This window comes from Lemur catta, chromosome 1 (genome assembly GCF_020740605.2).
Source record: "Lemur catta isolate mLemCat1 chromosome 1, mLemCat1.pri, whole genome shotgun sequence".
In the NCBI taxonomy this organism is placed as follows: Eukaryota; Metazoa; Chordata; class Mammalia; order Primates; family Lemuridae; genus Lemur; species Lemur catta.
Genome location: NC_059128.1, coordinates 282,191,379 through 282,211,994, shown reverse-complemented (window position 1 = coordinate 282,211,994; position 20,616 = coordinate 282,191,379). Strand labels below are relative to the sequence as shown.

The window sequence follows — 20,616 nt, the reverse complement described above, 5'->3', positions numbered from 1 at the left end:
CAGCCCACAGTACAGCGTCAGGCCAGCCGTGGCACAGCCTCCCTGCGGGCTGGACACCAGCAACAGGTTGTCACTTCCTGGGGTTGGAAGCAGAGCAGGCAGGACACGAGGCAGCCTGTCACGACGGAGGCTCGGACACTGGGCAGCAGGGAAGACTCAGTGCCTGGGCTGGGACACAGGACAGGTTTCCTCCTGGGAAAAGTGGGAGCCCAGGGACCTGGTGGGCCTGCCCTGGTGGGAGGAGACCCAGCAGCTGCAGGGGCGAGGAGGAAGTACGCAGAGCCCAGGAACCCTTCTGTGATTTTGTAACTGGAACCTAGTCTTTTCTTGTAAGGTAATAAAGTCATTAGCTCAGGGAAATGTCCTCCCATGTGCCTGCTGCCCGCAGACAGATGCAGTGAGCATGAGATCAAAGGCCAATTCTCAGCACAGAGGGAGAGTCAGTGAACTTCCTCCTCAGAGACCCACCTTCCGTGTGCCCAAACAATCACAGGAAGCCATTGTCAGTGGCACCCTGGTGGCGTGCACTCAGATCGCCTCCCCATGCAGGGGGCCACACTGTACCCCTTGTACTTGAGAGGCAGGAGGGCTGAGAGTGGACAGTCCCCAGGTTGGGACTCGCTGCCTTGTGGATTCCAGGCTCTGCTGGCCTCGGTGTGCACTGTCATCACTGTCCTGTCCACTGAGGCTTTCCGGCAGGAGGGCTGCGAAGGGCCGCTCTGGAACACCGCAGCAGGTGTGCAGGGTGACCCTGAAGGTCCACACACCAATGCCCATTTTGAGGAATTAGCATCCCAATACCAGGCTCCTTGGGCAAAGGAATGGTGGGCGGCTTTACTTACTCCATCCATTCAATCTGAATATCCTTCCTGCACACTGTCTATCTGGAACAAACCCTGCGCTGGACTGGATTGTCAAGGACAAGGCCCATTCCAAGATTGTCCCCAAATCTACAGCTCACAAAATCAAAGGTGATGTGGCTCAGCATTTCTGCAGGCATCTCCTCTCACAATCACACACGACCAGGTAAACACAAACCTGGTGTTACCTGGAAGCTTCATATGGAACACATAACTCATGAATCATGAGGTCTGTGTGCGCAACAGTTGTAGGGGAGGGAAAACCATCTGACAATATTCAGCATTTTCCATAAGTAACCAGCAGATACTATCATAATTATACAATATAGAAATAATGAAAAAATTTCTTCCAAAACAGCTATAATGAAAGTTGGTGCCCTGAGCAAGTTGATGTATATCCTTTCCTTTTTCCTATTTATCCAAATTGCCTTACCAAGTGGCATCGGGCCAGCCCCTTCCTGCTGCGAGGTCCAGGGGCACAGGCCCTGGGGAAGGAGCCGCTGCGGGGTGCCCGGGCGGTGAGCTCTGCCTGTGCTCGCCCAACGCTTACCTTCCAGCAAGTGTCACAGCCACTGATCCCAGCTGGGAGCGAACCCGGTAGGGGCACTCTGCTTGGGGCCCAGCCCCTTCGTCCCCTCTGGGTTTGCTCCCCGCATTCCTCACCCCGTCCAAGAGGAGACCGGCCCTCGCTGGCCCCACCCTCCTGGCTCAGCGAGGAGCGTCCCCGGGCCCCCCAGCCCTGTGCCCTGCAGTGGGTCGCACTCACTGGCAGCCACGGGGCGCATCTTCCAGGTGCCGCTGGCGCCTGCCTGGCCCAGGGCAGCCCCCGGGGACCTACCGGAGCCTCTTGGGCTGGGCGGGCCAGGCAGGTGCCGCCAGTCCGCCAAATGGCAGGTACTGACTTGGCAGGTTCAAAGGATAGCAAGCCAGCCAGGAGCGAGGGGCGGGGAGGTCTGCGGGCCAGGCAGGTGTGGCCGGGCAGGTACGTGGAGCAGGTGCCAGGTGCACCCAGCCCAGGGTTGCCTGGGAGCTCTGAGGTCTTTGGCAGAGGCAGAGGCTCCCCGTGGGGCTGACCCGGGGCCAGGGCTTCCTGGAAGCCAGAGCTGATATGTCTCGGGGAGCCCAGTAAGGTCAGCTCTGAAGGGAGGATGCCGCGTCCCCTAATGCTTCAGGTCTCCAGGCCCCGACATAATGTCTCACAAGAGGAAGTGGCTGCGAAGAGAAGCATGGATGGAACCTTTTAAATGTCAAAACAGAGTCCAAGTTTGCAGAGTTCACGTCCACAGTACTCAGGTCCCTGTTCTGTGGCTCTCTGCTTGGTGCAGAGCAGCCGGCTGCCTGCCTGCTGTTTGCACAGCCAGCACAGTTCTTGCTCTCTCCTCTCCTGCAGGATGATTAACTCCCGGGAAATCAGGCAGGGCCCCTTGGTCAGGCCCCAGGCCCTTTGGTCAGGGATGCAGGTCTACAGGTCCCCTTGTTAACATGGAGACCAGTGAATCCCAGCGGCAGGGGGTGGGCAGATGTGTGAAGAAGTCTTCCAGAAGATGTCCAGACCCCAAGCAGGAACAGCCCCTCCCTCGCCGCCCATGAGTTTAATTGCATTCCCAGCACCCAGCAGGTTTTTACAATGCTGTTGACCGGCTATACTCACAGCAGCCTCACGCTACCAAGAGCAAGTATAACACTTGTACAGAAAAAGAGAGTTCCAGGGAAGCATGCTTTGCCAGAGACTCTCTGCCAGACACCCAGTCCCCACTCTGGGGTCCACTGGCCCCATGCTGGGGTCTGCTGGCTCCCACGGTTCTACTCTGCTCCTGCCTCTCCTCTCTCAAGAAGCCCAGAGGCTTCAGCAACAACATAGCACAAGGTCCCCTTGCCTACCTGGGGACATCCATCCATCAGTTATCATCAAGGGGCCCTGGCCATGACCCTGAGAAGCTTTGCTCCTGAGAAGCTTTGCTCCCGAGAAGCTCCTGTATGGCTCCACCCAAGGTGCCCGGGGACCACATGTTCTGTGGACCACATGGCTTTATTCCTCCAGTTCACCCCACGTGCTGTCTTCCAAACCAGAGGGACCAGAAGACTGGGGTCTCCACAGTAAGGCATCCTTCCTAAGGACTCCGGAAGCGCACCGACGGCAGGCCTGAGCAGGGCCCGTCTCCGGCTGGACGCCCTTCTGAGCTGCTCTGCGGCAGTTTCAGAAGTATTCTCCAGCTAGTCCTGACAATTACCTTAAACAGATGACTGACCACCAACCCTGCCTTTGTCTTTAGCTCACCCGATTTCAGAGGTGAGGATTTTATCTCTGGGTTTGTTTTCACTTCTTAAAAATTATGGCAAAAAATCCATAACATAAAATTTACCACCTTAGCCATCTTTAAGTGTACAGTTCAGTAAAGGAAATTCACATTATTCATCTCCAGAACTTTTTCATCTTGCAAAATTAAAACTCTGTACTCATTAAACAACTCCCCATTTATCCCTTCCCCCAGCCCCTGGCAATCACCATTCTATTTTCTCTATGAATTTGACTACTCTAGATACTTCCTATACGTAGGAATCATACAATATTTGTCTTTGTGACCAGCTTATTTCACTTAGCATAATGTCCTCAAGTTTCATCCACGTTGTAGCCCATATCAGAATTTCTTTCTTAAGGCTGAATAAAATTCCATTGTACGTATGTATCACATTTTGTTTAACCCTCCATCCATCCACTCATCCATCCATCCACCCATCCCTCTACCCATCCATCCATCCATCCACCCACCCATCCATCCATCCATCCATCCACCCACCCATCTACCCATCCACCCATCCATCCACCCCCCATCTACCCATCCACCCACCCATCCATCCATCCATCCACCCATCCATCCACCCACCCATCTACCCATCCACCCATCCATCCACCCATCTACCCATCCCCCCATCCATCCACCCATCCACCCATCCATCCACCCAGCCATCTACCCATCCACCCATCCATCCACCCAGCCATCCACCCAGCCATCTACCCATCCACCCATCCATCCATCCATCCACCCATCCACAGACACTTGGGTTTCTTCTACCTCTCAACAACTGTGAATAATACTGCTGTGAACATGATTATGCAAATCTCTCTTTCAGATCCTGCTTCCAATTCTTCTGGACACAAACTCAGAAGTGGAATTGCTAGATTATGTGGTAATTCTATTTTTAATGTTTTGAGAAAATGCCATACTGTTTTCTATAGCAGCCGCATCATTTTACAATGCCACCAAAAGTGCACAAGAGTTCCAATTAATTTCTCTACTTCCTCACCAACATGTTTTCTGGGTGTTTTTTATTTTTTGACAGTAGTCATCCTAATGGGTGTAAGGTGGTATCTCACTGTGGTTTTGCTTTGCATTTGCCTAATGGCTCATGATGTTGAGCATCTTTTCATAGTCTTGTTCGCCATTTGTATGTCATCTTTGGAGAAATGTCTCTTTAAGTCCTTTGTCCATTTTTTAATAGGGCTATTTATTTTTCTTGTTATTGAGTTGTAGGTATTCTTTATATATTCTGGATATTAACTCCATATCAGATATATGATTTGCAAATATTCTCTCCCATTGTATATGTTGCCTTTTTACTCTGTTGATTGTATATTTTGATGCACAAAAGTTTTAATGTTTGCCACAGTCCCATTTATTTTTGCTTTTGTTGCCTGCACGTTTGGCATCAAATCCAAAAAAATCACTGCCAAATCCAGTGTCTTGAAGCTTTCCCCCTATGTTTTCTTCTAGGAATTTTATAGTTTTAGGTCATACATTTAGGTCTTTAATCCATTTTGAGTTAATTTTTTTATATGCTGTAAGTTAAGGGTCCAACTTCATTCTTTGCATGTGGATATCCAGTTTTCCCGGCACCGTTTGTCGATGAGACTGTCATTTCCCCATTGAATGGTCTTGCCACTCTTTCTGAAGATCATTTGGTCTTATATGTGCAGGTTTATTTCTGGCCTCTCAATTCTATTTCATTCATCTATAAGTCCTGATTTCCTGTTCTTATCACCAGATTACATGGGGAATCTGGGACCTTCTAGCATAGTTGATTAGAGAGTAAGAAGAAGTTAGGTATAAACCGTTTCCTTTAGGATATTGGAAAGCCACCTTAGAGTCTTATGGAGGGTAGATAATCTGGTAAGTTTGAATGATGTTTTACAACATGTCATTCCATGAACACTTAATAAGCACCTATGATGTGCCAAACATTGTTTAGCAATTTCCATCCACAATCTTTAAGCCTCTTGAGGAACTATTAACCTGACCTCACACCTAAGGAGGTTATGTAATTAACTCACATTTATATCAAGCCCACACTTTAGTCCTCAGATTCTTCTAAATACTCCCCACTAGTTATTTTCTCTCTGATAAGTGACCCCTGTGTGTCCTGGGTCCTTAAGTAAACTCCTGGCCATATGACTTTAAAAATCTTTTCATTTTCCATTTTTTCCTCTACATTTTCACTTGATGCTGAAATTGTCTCTTAAAATAGCATAGATTAAATAAAATTAAATTAAAAAATATTTATGGAGCATGTGCCACGGTGTCTTGGTCTGCTTGGGCTGCCATAACAAAACACCACACACTGGGTGGCTTAAATGAACAGCAGGCATTTATTTCTCACAGTTCTGGAGCCTGGGAAGTCCCAGGTCAAGGGGCCAGCTGATTCAGTTCCTGGTGAGGACTTTTCCTGGCTCGCAGACTTCTCCCTGTCTTCCCACTGTGTCATCACATGGTGGAGAATCAGGGAGGAAGTGAGCTCTCTGGTGTCTCTCCTTATCAGGACGCTATTCCATCATGAGGGCCTCACCCTCATGACTCATCCAACCCTAATTACCTAAAGACCCCATCTCCACATACCCCAAAGCCATCTCACTGGGACGTTAGGGCTTCAACATGAGTTTTTTGGTTTGGGGAGATAGGGAGGCACAGTTCAGTCCACAGCAGCTAGACCCAGGGGAACAAAGTATATATGCTATGTCCACAGTGTCCACATATGATTATAGCCAAAGCCATACACAACCCCAAAGCCCATCTACAGGAAAATGGATAAACAAATTTTGGTAGGTTCATATGATGGAATACTACTCACCGATGAAAAAAGAAAGCCCTACAGATAAACACAACAACATGGATGGCTCTCAGAAACAACATGCAACCATGCTGTATGACTGATCAAGAACAGATAAAACTAATCTAAAACTAATAGAACAGTGGTTTCCTCTGAGTGCAGAGGTGTTCAGTATGAAGGAGCAGGGGAACTTTCCAGAGTAGTGGAAAGTTCTTTGCCTTTATCTTGGCGGTGAGTACTCAAGAATCCTATATAAAAAGTTAGAGCTATATACACTTTGGATTTGTGTACTTTACTGCATATAAGTCATCACTTCAATAAGGTATGTTATCAAAAAAAGAAAAAACAAACAGATCAAGATGACAGGGCTGAACAGGTTGGCTGGAACTCCTCAGGTCTCTGGCTCAGTCCAGCCAACGGGGTGCAAGTGCCAGAGCCAGAGTGGTCTCAGGAAGCCTGCGTTCGGCTCTGACCTGCGACACATACCACAGGCTGTGCCCACCCTTCTGCGGCAGGGTTGGGGTGAACCATCTGTGGTCCCACCAGTGTGGCATTGCACTGCCCACTACACTCTCCTGCCCTTCCTTGCAGGCCTCCCCTAAGCCTCTCCTCTGCCCCCTCCTCACTGGCTCCCTCGGGCCTCTGGTCATCCCAAACTCCTCAGACACCCTTCAGCTCATGGGAGGCTGGCAGCATGTGTCCTTGTGACTTGCAGACATGAGTAGTCACAATGCAGATGGAGCATGGTTAGATGCAGACATTTCACACACACACACGCATACACAAACACACTCCATACACACAGTGCCCAGGACAGTCAGATGTAGACATCTCTCTCTCTCTCTCACACACACACACACACACACACTCTCTCTCTCTCCCCAGGACAGTCATATGTAGACATCACACACACAAACACACACACACACACACACTCCTCAGGACAGTTAGATGTACACATCACACACACACAGAATGAGACCCAGAATGTTTTTTTTGCTGGTATGCAACTTGCATGCTCATGTCTTTGTTTGCCTTTCCTCAAGTTCACAAGCTGAATTGCACATGCTTACCTTTTCTTTTTAAATGCTAAGATCATTGGACTTAATGTTTTGTTTCTTTTGTATCCTCTCACAGAGCTCTGCATTCACTGATCGTTCAATTTATACTACAGACCAGCAGGTCTCAAAATGTGTCTCAAACCCCCCAGGGAGTTTGAGAGGTGAAAACTTAATATGAAGATGTTAGTTTTCTTTTCACTTTTACCCTCTCTGGATCGTACAGTGGAGTTTCCCACCGTACATCAGGAAGGTCTGCATGACTTGGTGGACCAGCATGTTCCAAACGACAAACATGTAAAGCACACAATCAGGCAACGGCAAAAGATCCATTCAAAGTGCCAGATGGAGCCATGGGTTTTAACGTAGAGAGGAAACCGCCACTCATCAAGTTTGGGAATAGTATCAAAGAAGAATATCCACAGTTATCTGAAAAGGGTATTAAGATACTTCTCACCGTTCCAACTACGTATCTGTGTGAGGCCAGGTTTTCTCCAGACCTACAACTAAAACAGACTGCAACAGACTGAATTGAAGGGGAGACCTGAGCATCCAGCTGTCTTCTGCTGAGAACATTAAAGAGATTTGCAAAACTGTAAAACAATACCATTCTCGCTAGATATTTTGTTTTAGAAAATAAAATTGTTTTTCATAAAAATATTTATGCTAACAGGCAATAGTTGTATTGTTGTTATTTTTAAATGAATTAATTAATAGTTAAACATTTCTCACTTTTAACTTCTAATGCAATAAACATCAATAGATATAACCTCATAAACAGAAGCTGTTTTGGGTCCCAAATCATTTCCATATGTATAAAGAGTCCTGAGATGAGAGTCTGAGAACCACTGCTTTGGGCTGCCTGCCCGAAACACTGGGCTGTCCCATAGAAACCAAAGGTATGAACGGCCCAGATTCAGATTTAGACCGGGTTTCAATCAAGGTTTCACACTACATTAATGAATTTGGAGCAACTTATTTAATACTCTTGAATCTCAGGTTGTTTTTTTTTTATCTGTCAAATGGGAAGAATATCTTTTCAGAATTGTTGAGATGAAACCAGATGATACATGGAACATGCTAGCACAGCCAACTGATGGCTAGTCGGCACTTACATGTCACTAATAATTAACAATTATGCAAGCTGCACTTCCTCCTCTAAGGCTTTGGGGCAGCCGGACCTGCTTGAGCTGGGGGCAAGGTTATCTAGAACCACAGCCACTGACCAACCACAGGGAGAGCAAAAGGCCGTCCATGTCATGGCACACAGCCTGGGAACCTCAAAGGACAGTGCAGGGCTGATTCCTCACAGCTCTTCCAACCTTGGAGGAAGGGCATGTTCATCTTCTAAGGGGCCAGAAACCCAGACAGAGCATCTCAGCAGGAGGTACAGTTCCTCATTCAATTCAGTTCAATTCAATTTGCCAAACGTTTATTAGGCACCTACTAGATCCCAGGGACTGTTTAAGCCCCAGTGATGCATCAGTGGACAAAACTGACAAAGATCTGGGACTTGTGCAGCTCATGTTCTACTGCAAAGTTCCGGAAAGTGAGGCAACAGCTCACAGGTCCCTAGGGAGGACCAACCTGCAGTGGTAGCACCACGAGTGGAAAACCTTCGGGAACACAGAGGGGCAGAGGATACACAGTGGCCCCCAAAGGTGCTTGAACATGGGGCCACGGGGTGCCACAAAGAGGCACTGGCAGTGCTGGGGGCTGAGGACAGGGTGGGGCTCCCGCTACAATCACAGCCGTGGAGAGCCAGGCCATGGCCAGCAGAACAGGGGAGAGACTACAGGTTTCCCCTGGAGCAAGAGGATGCAGGGGAGAGGAAGAGTTTGGGGAAGGCGGCCTTTGGGTCGAAACATCCACCCTCCTCCCTAAACCAAGAATCTGCAGCTTCCCTGTGGCACCAGGCTTGGGGGAGGAGACTCCCAGGGGCCATGAGCTCACCGAGTCTGAAAGGTGCCAGGCAGAAGCAGCCGGCAAAGGTGACCTGAGAGTTTCAACTTGCAAGTGTTCTCCCTTACCTCACCTGAAAGGGGCAGCTGCCATCTGGGGCTACTCCCTTTTGTTCTGGGTGGGCCAGGTGGTAGCGTGAAGGTCCCGTTCCCACACCTGATGGTACCCAGCCATCGCGCTCAGGACGACCTGCCAGCGGTCCCGAGCAGCGCATCTCAGCTTCTAAAGCGGTCTTGTTGGTTCTGCTTGTCACGCTGCTACTGGCAGACTGTTTCCCTGAGAGTCTCCTGCAGGTGCCAGATGTATCTGTGCGGAAAGTCCATGCTACCTTGGGGCTTTCACTGGACAGGAGCAGACTGTAGAAACCCAGCTCTGGGTCACAACTTTGGTTGCAGAAATCCATCCTGAAACATACACTCTCGGTTTGGGGAGGAGTCCAGAGTTTTGGACTGTTTCGACTCCTGCAGTTGCGCCTGGGGATGTTTATATCCTAGTTCCAAATGTTTCTTCCATGTTTTCTGTATCATCGCAATGCATGTGGCCGGCGAGATGGGACAGGGAGAACCTGGAGCAGAACTTGAGCTTGCATGGGAGACCCACCGCGTGAAGGAAAGGCTCTTGACTGTCATGAACTTGAGAGACATAGAGTGAGCGTACCTGGGGGAGGCTGAAGCAATTGTCCATTTGTCAGAAAAGGAGGGTCCATTTGGAGACAAGAAAAGAGGTTTTGGCCAGAAGTGGAATAAAAATCAGGACGACAGTTTGCAGGACAATGCTGTGTGCTCCCTTGAGCAGCATGGCGGCCCCTGCTCATCCTCTCTCTGACCAGTTAGGCAACTGAAATGCACACGGAGTAGTGTGCACTTGGCTATAACCAGGGTCTCCTAAGTCGAGACCCCGCATGGAGCGTCCTAGATCCTGGTTGTGTGTCTGTGCCTCCTCTCACGAAGACAAATCCAAACCAGGAGGTCACCAGGTCCTCAAGGGCAAGGCAAAGATCCCATGCTTCTGCTGACCCCCAGACTCTGTGCTCTCACCCCGCTTCTCTTCCTCCTGGTCCTTACCTCCTCCTGGAATGACCACCAGTTAGGCCTCGTGCGTTTGTACCTCTCCTGGAACGTAAAGCATGTGGAAGACAAAACTCAGCACACAAAAGGCCGGTGCCCAAACTCATTGTCTTTGCTGCTGCTTCTCACTCTTTAAAAAGCAATTCTCATTAGCGGCAACAGCTGAAATTGTTTGGAGGAAGAGTGTGGATGTTGGATGAGCCTGACTGGGAACCCCTAGCAGTAGCCCCCCGTGGCGGGTGGTCTGGGACACACTAACATCGAGACAATAGGAATAAGGACACGCACCTCATAGGGGGGTCCTGCAGATTAAGTGAGAAAACAGAAGGTACCTAGAACAGTGCTGCATACAAAGGAGGCATCCCATAAATGGCCACGGTTATTGTTTTGTCTTTAACTGTCATGAGCAACGCAGAGAAATACTAGCTGGATTTCAGTGTTGATTTAGAAAAACGTTACCGAAGGAACTATCAAAACATCTCTATGACACTTGTCCTGAAATACGGGCACATCTCGCTTTACGGTGCTTCACTTTATCGTCCTTCACAAACATTTTTACAAATTAAAGTCTGTGGCAACCCTGCGTTCAGCAAGTCTGACGGCACCATTTTTCCAAAGAAGGGGCTCACTGTGTGTCTGTGTCACAGTTTGGTAATCCTCACAGTATTTCAAACTTTTTCATCATTCTGTTATGGTGAGCTGTGATGAGCCATTTTCCATGTTACCACTGCTATTGCTTTTTGGCACCATGAACCTAATCAATATGCATTCTGCCACTTCCCTGACCGTCCCTCTCCCTCTCCTCCACCCTCCCTGTTCCCTGAGACACAATATTGAAATCAGACCAGTTGATAATAATGGCCTCTAAGTGTTCAAGTGAAAGAAAGAGTCACACGAATTTCACTTTAAATCAAAGGCTAGAAATGGTTAAGCTTAGTGAGGAAGGCTGTTCAAAGCCAAGACAGGTCAAATGCTAAGCCCTCGCACAAACAATTAAGTCATAAATGCAAGGGAAAGTTCTTGAAGAAAATAAAAAGTGAAAACCCAGTGAACACAAGAATGATAAAGTGAAATAGCTTTATTGCTGATATGGAGACAGTTTTAGTGGTCTAGATAAAAGATCAAGCCAGCCTTAAGCCAAAGCCTAACAACCAAGGGCAAGGCCTAACTGAATCCTAGGAAGGCTGAGGGAGGCCAGGAAGCCGCCGAAGAAAAGTTGGTAGCTGGCAGAGGCTGGTTTATGGGGTTTAAGGAAAGAAGCCGTCTCCATAACATACAAAAAAGACACCAGGCTATTGCACACTTAAAAGACTATAATATAGCTCAAACACAACTACCATGCACTGGGAAACCACGAAACTCGTGTGACTCGCTTTACTGTGACATCTGCTTTGCTGCAGAGGTCTGGAGCCAACCTGCACTCTCTCTGATGCCTGGATTCCAAGAAAAAAGATTCCTCCTAAAAGTAAGTCCTTTGAGAAAGAAAACAAAACATCTCAGTAACGTATGCATGTAAGATTCCAAAACTGCTAAACGGAAGAACGCAGAACGTATTTCTGACATCAGTGTAACCGCTCAGGAGGATTAAGTGCAACCGAGCCGCCCCGCGTGGGGACCGAGCTTCCCCGTCGCAAACGCTCGCTGGGCCAGCCGGGTTGCGGGACCTCGCGCCGCCTCCGCGCCGCCCTCACTCGCTTCCCGGCTCCTGCTCCCCCGCTGAGCCCGCGGCCCAGGAGGCTCCGGAGAGCGCCAGTGGGAAACCCGTCCTTCCCAACGAACGCATTTCCGCTCCAAATGGTCGGGGCAGTGAGAACACCTGCGCGCAGAGAAAGGCGGGAAGGCGTGTGCAGGGGTCCCCAGGCTCCGCGCCGGGTCCCCTTGGCTGTAGCACGGAGGGCCCGGTCCGCCCCGCCGAAGTCGAACCTCCCCCTCGGCTCTTCGCACGCCGGCCCTGGCCTGGGCGGGGGCGCTGGCGGCCGCTAGCTGGTCTCCCTGGCCGCCGTCTGGTCCCCTCCCCAGACGTCCTGCCCCGCCCCCGGGATCCCTTTACTGGCCCTGCGAGGCCTCCCAGCGTTTGCAGGGACAAGGTGACGACCCCTCCCCCGCCGCAGGTTCCGGATCCTCTCGGCGAACACCGCCCCTGGTCACCCAAGGGGGCTCCGGGGCTCCTGAGTGCCCGCCCGCTGGAGGTCCCGGGCCAGGGCCGGGGTCCACGCCCTGGAGCCCCAGTCTGGGGACAGGTGCAGAGGGGCGCGAGGCTCAGGTCCCCCAGGGGTTGTGATTCGGAAGCGAGGGAGGACCGCGTGCGACCGCTGCAGGCCAGCCCCGAGGGCATGCACCGCCCGGGACACCAGCCCGCCCGCCCTGCCACCTCCGGGGTCCCAGCATTGGGGCCCGCCAGGGTCCGCTCACCGAATCGCCGGCTCCTGCCTCCCCTTGCCTCGGGGAGCCCGTGCCGCGCTCCCGCCATCCCCGCCCAGCCACAGCGCCCCGCGCACGCGTCGTGGGCCCACGGCCTTTGATGGATCTGGGCAAACTCAACTGAAAACACTCTGGAAAGAATTCACCATTCTAGATGACATTAAGACCATTCATGATTCACAAGAATAGGTCAAAATATAAACATCAACAGGAGTTTGGAAGAATTTTATTCCAACACTCATGGATGACTTTGAGGAGTGCAAGACTTCAGGGGAGGAAGTCACTGCAAATGTGGTGGAAATGGCCAGAGAACTAGAATCAGAAATGGGGCCTGAAAATGTGACGGAATTGCTGCAATCTCCTGATGAAACTTGAAAGGATGAGGAGTTGCTTCTTGCAGATGCGCAAAGAAAATGGATTCCTGAGATGGAATCTATCCTGGTGAAGATGCCATGAATATTGTTGAAATGACAACAAAGGATTTAGACTATTAGGGAAACTGAGTTGATAAAGCAGCAACAGGGTTTGCGAGGATTGACTCCAACTCCTAAAGAAGTTCTACTGTGGGTCAAATGCTATCAAACAGCATGGCATACTACAGAGAAATGTTTTGGAGAAGGAAAAGCCAATTGATGAGGCAAGCTTCATTGTTGTCTTATTTTAAGAAACTGCCACAGCCACCCCTACCTTCAGCAACCATCACCCTGATTAGTCAGCAGCCACCAACATGAAGGCAAGACCCTCCACCTGCAAAAAGGTGACAACTTGTTGAAGACTCAGATGATCATTAGCATTTTTAGCAATAAAGTATTTTTAATTAATGTATGTACATTTCTTTTTTAACATGTAATGTTATTACACACTTAATGGAGTACAGTATAGTGTAATGTAACTTTTATAGCCACCGGGAAACCAGAACATTTGTGTGACTCATTTTATTGTGACATTTGCTTTATTGGAGTGGTCTGAAACTGAACCTGCGATATCTCTCAAGTCTGCCTGTATGTGTTGACTAAACGCCTGCTGCAATGCAGAGCTGGCGGAAAGTCTAGACTTCCCTGGGGGCATTTTTTTCTTCCATTGCAGTAAGGATCCAAACCCAGAGCCTCAGGACTATCCGGCACTGGGTGAGGCCCCTAGGCAGTCTGCTCTGCAGTCCCCTGCTGTGCGGGGAGGAAATGGAATCTCAGGTGAAATGACTTGAGCCATGGCTGCGTAGAATGTTTGCTCCTACACCTTATGTTATATGTAAATATTGCCTCTTGAAGGCCTGATCTTCAAAGACCTTAAACTGGATTCAACTGGGAGTAACAACAAGCTAATATTTTTTGAACCACATTTGTCACATACAGCAATGCTCTTGGCTCTTCCCGATAAGTGCAGTTGAAGTTCAGACCACAGGAATCAGGAAGAGAGGTTGAAGCCATACCTCTGATTGTCCTGGTTGTCAACGTTGACAGGTAAGAAATGATACAGCTGTTTGATCAGCACAGGATTTGGCTGGAGAAAAGCAGTTTTTCTGAGAGAAATAAACACACTAAACTCATTCTCTCATTGTGCAGAACAAAGGACGAATACCCAATTAGGAATGCAATCAAAAACTCCTTGGTCACACACCTCACAACAGTCATGCCAGTGACCCCGGATCATGCTGATCTTACAATGGAAATGCCCCTTTCAGAAGGGAGCAAAAACCAAGCGAGGATCAGTAGAGTGGTAACACACACACACACACACACATTTTTTTTCAAAAAACACAAGAAAATTTTCAAACTCTACTCAACAAAAGTGTCTGTCTTCTTTCTAAAGAGAAAAACAAAAGAAGTTTTCACTTTTTCACTGAACCGAGTCTGCCTGGTCATTGCTTTTCCTCCCCCCTGCTTCCAGTATCTTAACTAGACAGATGAATGAATGAACAAACGTTTACTTTGAACTTTTTACCTCGGGGACTCTGTGCTATAACCACAGCAACTCGGGGAGGTGGAGTGGTTGCACCCATTTCACAGAGGGGGCAGCTGAGGATCTGAGAACTGCAGTGGGGTGTCCAGGGTCACACAGCTGGAAGGCCTCAGACAAGGGGCAGGATCAAGGGGCCCCTCCTGTGCACTTCCTCTGGGGTGTGAATCACACTGTATTATAATTACCTGTTCCCATTATCCCCCCATGCAATAGTCCATGTGTTACTTGTGGGCAAGAACTAAGACTTCTTTTCTAGCTCCTGAAATGATGCCCGGCACATAACAAACTTTCAGTGCATTTTGAATGAATGAATGAACAAATGAACCCTATGAGAAGCAATGGAATAAAGTGAAGACCTCACTAGATTTTTCTCCCAGCTTTATTAAGGGATTATTGACACATAAAACTTGTAAAAATTTACACGTACAATGTGATGTTTTAATATTAATATATGTACGCATTGTGGAATAGCTAAATCAAGCCAATTAACACATGCATTACCTCATATACATATCATGTTTGTGTGGTTAGAACATGTAAAATCCACTCTCTTACCAATTTGCAAGTACACAATATATCGTTAGTAACTTTAGTCCCTGTGGGGTGCAGTGGCTCTCTTGAGCTTACTCCTCCCATCTGACAGATCAGTACCCTTGGGGCCAGCATCTCCCGTCCCCACTCCCCAGGTGCTGGTAACCGCCATTCTACTCTGTGTCTTTGAGTTTGACTTTTTCAGATTCTGCTTCTAGGTGAGGCCATGAGGAATTTGTCTGTCCGTGCCGGGCTTATTTCACTTAGCATGATGTCCTCCAGGTTCATCCATTTTGTTGCACATGACAGGGTTTCCTCGTTTTTCAAGACTGACTGGTATTCCAGCGGGACATACACCGCCACATTTTCCTTATCTATACGTGTTAACACACACTGAGCTTGCTTCCCTACCATGGCTATCGTGACTGCTGCTGCAGGGAGCGTGGCAGGGCGGGCATCTCTATGACATACTGATTTCACTTCCTTTGGAGACATACCCACCCAGTGGTGGGACGGCTGGATCATATGGCCATTCTACTTTTTCATTTTTTTGGGAATCTCGACACTGTTTTCCATAATGGCTGTGACCTATTTTGGTTTGAATTTGTAACTTCTGGTTCTAATCTTAGCTCTGCCACTTTCCGAGCTAGTTCACCTATTTCTTCTGGCCCCTACTTTTCTCACCTGTAAAATCAGATGATTATGATGATGATGAACTATCCGCCTCCATAGTTTTGTTAAAGATGAAATGAAAAATTCCCTTTAGTCCCTGTGCTGTTTGAAGCCAGTAGTGGCAAACATGAGGTGGACTAGGTCTCCCGGAAAGGGAGCACATGAGAACCTCGGCCCGACCCTTGCACCAGGGCCCAGTCAGAGCCACCTCGCACACAGAGAAAGGCCTCGGGTTCCCCATGTCCCAACCGAGCAGACCACTCAGCCATTCGTCTTCCGGCTGCTCCACAGCCTGGCAGCTGGTGTGAGCAAAAGCATACGCTATGCAATTGTAGGAAACATAAACAATCCCCAGACACCAACCCTCTCACCCAGCTCACAGTTTCCACCATTGGAGTCAACGCTGGTTGAGGGTTGAGGCCACTGGTTCTCCACTGGGTCTGCAACTGGAATCACAGGGCACATCTGGAACATCTAGAACCAAGGCACCACCCCTGGAGATTCTAATGTCCTGGTCTAGGAAGGGCCCTGGGGATTTGTATCTTTTAAAAGAACTCTGGTGACTCCAAAGTATAGACGGCATTCGATCTCACTGAGGGAGCACGTAGGGTTTCTCAGCCTGGGCATACCGATATTTGGGGCTGGACAATTCTTTGCTGTGGGGTCTGTCCTGTGCATGGAGGACATTGAGAAGCATCCCTCATCTCTGTTTACTAGCTGGCCAGTGACAGTGTCCCCATTGTGGCCACCACAAATGTCTCCCTAGGAGGCAGAATTGTCCCTGGTTGAGAGCCACTGAGTTTAATGGTAAAGGAGGGAGAGAAGCCACTCCGACTAGTGATGCCCCAGGGCCAGTCCCAGGCCCACAGCGCCCGGACGACACCTGTCAGGACTGCAGGTGCCCTGCTCAGCCTCCTCCCACCCCCCAGAACCCCCATTTGCACAAGATCCCCAGTGATTCGTGCACAAAAGCCCGAGAAGGACTTCCAGGTCACCTGTGTTTCTTTCCCCTGGAAACACTTATTCACAGGATTAGTTTATTAAAAGAACAATTTACCATCTGAATCCGGAAAAATATGAGACCAGAGTCCTAGGATGTCAAGGTGGAAAGGATTCTGGAAAGATCATCTAAACCTCCCGGAGAGGAGGATGGTGACAAGCAGAGCTTGTCAGGGCGAGCGGCAGGGCAGGCAGGTGGGAAGCTGAAGGTGCCCCTGAGGTGGGCCTTGCTGGGTAGCACCGGGGGACGGGCCAAATGAGGGGCCACCTTACTGATGTCCTAATCCTGGAACAGGGTGAGCAAGCTGGCTGCTGTCACAGAGACAACCTGTTCCTTGAGTACCCCACCCTTCCAGACACCTTACAAGTGACATTCATGCCAGGTCCCCGCTTCCTGGCATGTGAACAGGGGCTGACACTGGGTGGGGTGAGGCTTAGCATGTAAGCAGGAGGGAGGTGGAGACCAGAAGTGAGACATACAGGCTGAACGGGGCACGGCGTGGCACCACGCCCACTGCAGCGCTGGTGGGGCAGAGGGCTAGGCGGCCCACTGCCACGCCACTCTGGTTTTTGAAAGACCAGTTCCTAGAGTTTTCTCTCGCCTCCCCCAAATGTTTGTGCAGATGATGGCTACTGGCCTGTCACTATCCAGCTTAGCCTTCAAGAGGAGGGAAAGTCACAAAAGAGCAGGCCATAGGGACACTGGAAATGGGTCACGGTGTGGGCATATTTCCCTCAACCCGCACCTCCTTCCTCCCCTTCACTCTCCCCTCTGCGTGGCACCTGGCAGTGCCCGGCATTATTTTAGACACTCACTTGTTAACTTGCGTCTCATCTGGAACTAGACCCTCAAGTTCTTTGAGGATGGGGCTTTCGACTAGCTCCCAGCTCTGTCCCCAGGGCAGTGCAGGACCTGGGTCACACTGGCACTCCACTGATATTTGTGGACGGCCACATCAGTGAGTGAGCAGACTTGCTGGTAAGAATCGGGTTTATTTTAATGACAACCCAAAGGAACCACTCTTCCTTCTTCCTGCCTCCCTGTCAGCTTGATTCTCTGCATACTCACCTGCTCTGTGAAAAGCTACTTGGGGTTTCCCTAATAAAGGACCAAAAAGAATGCCTCCATTTTCCTATTCCCGAGGCACAGTTCTATTGATTAGATTCATTCTCTTCTCTTTCAAAGACGTCAAAAGTTGCTGATATTATACCTTCTGTTTCTTCTGAGAGTTCAGCTTACCAGATGCTTCCATTTATTGCTTCATATAGTCAGTGAAGGAATGTTTATCGACTCCCCACTCTCTGCCTGGCAACATGCTGTGTGCTGGGACAGCAGGACAGGCAAACGTATAACCTGAGCCATGCACACCCGAGCTGTCATGCAAAGGTGGGGTCAGTGTCCCATCTTATAGGGAAGGAATTGTCCGAGTGGCCCCTCTCGTACCTGGCCAGACAGCTGCTCCAAGAAGCCTTAGGAAGACCAAGCCTCAGGCTCAACATTTGAGCTGGTTTCAAAGGATGACAGCAACAAGGCCTTATTGATAACTGAAGGAAGGAAGTCTACATATGTCAGCAATTATGAGACAGGTCACCTCAGGCTACACGTGTGCAGGGGGAGGGGACAAGTGGAGACGTGGCCTTCTTTCTCCTCGAGGGTTCAGATGAGTTCAAAATGCTTTTCCTGCCACGTGCAGATGGGTGGGGAGCGGGAGCTCAGGGAAGGGGCTGGAAGGCACAGGTGGGTCAATGGAGAGAATCACAGCAGCTCTCTGAGAATGAAATCACTGTGTTTTTGCCAGGTGCATGAAACATGCAAGTACATTTAACATTTTTACTCTCTGGGGACTGAAAATGTTTTAATGAGATTGTAAAAAGCATAGAGAATCCAGACAAGTAAACATTCATGCACTGATTCAGAAAAGAGTCACTGAGTATCTTTTGGAAGCCAGGTGCACTGCAGGGTCCTGGTGGAAGATGGTGACCACACCCACTTCCTACTTCCCAGGAGGAGTCAGTGGGTTGGGCCGGCCATAGAGGCCGAGCTAATCACCAACACCAGGGTGAGTGTCTGATGAAGATTTTTATCCCACCTCATGAGGACTCGGAGGGCTTCCAGGGGGAGGTGAGTTCTAGCTATGGCCTGAAGGATGGGACTGGGGTACAACCTAGACCCTGATGAAGGGGCCCAGGGACCAGCAGCACTGCCCATCTGAGAGCTTGTCAGAAAGGCTTGCCCCAGACCTACAGAATTGCAACGTGCACTTGAACGAGACCCCGGGTGATCCACGTTCGGTCCGCTCTGCGAAGCCCTGCCCTCGAGCATTCTGTGCAGAGGGCATCTAGAGAGGCCTGGAGCAAGAGAGTCCAGGCCAAGAGAGGACAGCGCATGCGGCAGGTGGGCAGAGCTGAGAGAAGTTTGCAAGCCGTTGCTCTAGTCCCATCTCTCCTGCCTGTCCAGGGAAAAGTCCCAAACTCTACAAAACCATTTGAACAGGTTTTTTCTGAGTGGCACATGTGCAGCTGTGGCCAGGGATATGGTGTGAAGAGGTCTTGAGAAAATGTGCCCACGGTGGCCGGGTTGGCGGCTCTATGCATTCACGGAGACAGCAGGTGCAGGAAAAACCAGAAATCGATACGTGGAAGGTGTACCTTGGTTCCGCCTGAAAACACAGGACATCTTGAAGCAGGGACTTACAAGACAGGTGGGTTTTAGGGATTCTTTAGTCGGCAACTGGTTGAAACAGTTAAGCTTTGTCTAAAGACCTGGAGTCAGTAGAAAGGGATGCTTGAGTTAAGATAAGGGGGTCCTTTATCTCTCATGTGACTCTGTACTGGAATCAGCTTGGAACGTAAGCCATATTACACCAGGCTGATGCAAACTCGTTTAATGAGATTTTATTGTTTGTAGGTGTGACTTACCAGGCCTCTTAGAAAGGAAGCTGGGCAAGAAGGAAAATGGTCAGAGTTCAGTCCTCACTCCTGCCTACCCGGGAGGCTGAGGTGGGAGGATCCCTGAGCGTGGGGATCAAAGGTTGCAGTGAACTGTGACCGTGCCACTGCTGCAGCCTGGGTGACAGAGCAGGACCCTGTCTCTACGAAAACAAAAAAACACAAGCAAAGGATAGGACTGACAGAAACTGAGGAGGGAAGAGGAAGGAAGGTAGGAGGAGAATGAGTTTACTGACTCTCATGTACCACGGCTGGGAGCCCACAGGAAACAAATAAAACTGACAAATCCAGCCGAAGACGAATGCTAAGAGTGACTAAAATCAAGTGACGGCAGAGACGCGGAGGGTGGGAAAGAAAATGTGCTCGTCTGATAGTAGGGAACTCACACATACTGCCGCAAAACACAGGACCAAGAGACTCTCTGTCCTTACATGACACTATAACGTTATGATAGAGGTAACGGTTAGGTGTGTTCCAGGTGGGAACCCGAAAACAATGTATAGGACAGAATGTGGTTAATGCCAAACTCAGGCTTGTGAAACGGTAGCCGCAGGAGTCTGGGGAGTGCCCGGACTTCGTAGATCTGGCAGACAGCTGCAGCCAGCGTTCCTCCCCCTCCCTCCCTGATGGAGACGAAGGCTGGCCCTCCCTAGCTCTCCTGATAAGGACGACACCAGAGCAGAAGGATGGATGTGACTGGGGCAGAGGGGTCATAGGAGTTGGCTGTTGGAAGAAGAATTTACTACAAACAGCTGTTCTGCCCACTGTCCTCTGCCACATGTGCACTGCACGTGGCAGGAAGCAATTCATCACCTGCCAGTTTGGCCCTGAAACAAAGAACTGAACAGGGCAGGGGGGAGGAGGTCGGCCATCCCCGTGTATAAAAACCCTCCCTAAACCCCCTTCTGTGCTGACTCTCTTTGCGGACTCCGCCCACCTGCATCCGGGTGAATAAACCAGCGTGTTGCTCCCACGTAGCCTGTGTGTGAGATGTGTCCTTGGGGTCATTCACCTTTCCAGTAACCACTACACTAA

At 49.6% G+C, this 20,616-nt stretch overlaps 1 protein-coding gene across 1 annotated transcript in view; it reads right to left on the bottom strand.

Moving 5' to 3' along the window:
- FAM3B (FAM3 metabolism regulating signaling molecule B) overlaps positions 1-1,699 on the bottom strand; it is a 31,976-nt gene extending 30,277 nt beyond the window's left edge. The window contains exon 1 of the mRNA XM_045558353.1: positions 1,627-1,699. Within this exon, the coding sequence (XP_045414309.1) occupies positions 1,627-1,645 (19 nt within the window). The 5' untranslated portion in view covers positions 1,646-1,699. The remainder of the gene's footprint in view (positions 1-1,626) is intronic.
- Between the last annotated feature and the right edge of the window lie 18,917 nt (positions 1,700-20,616).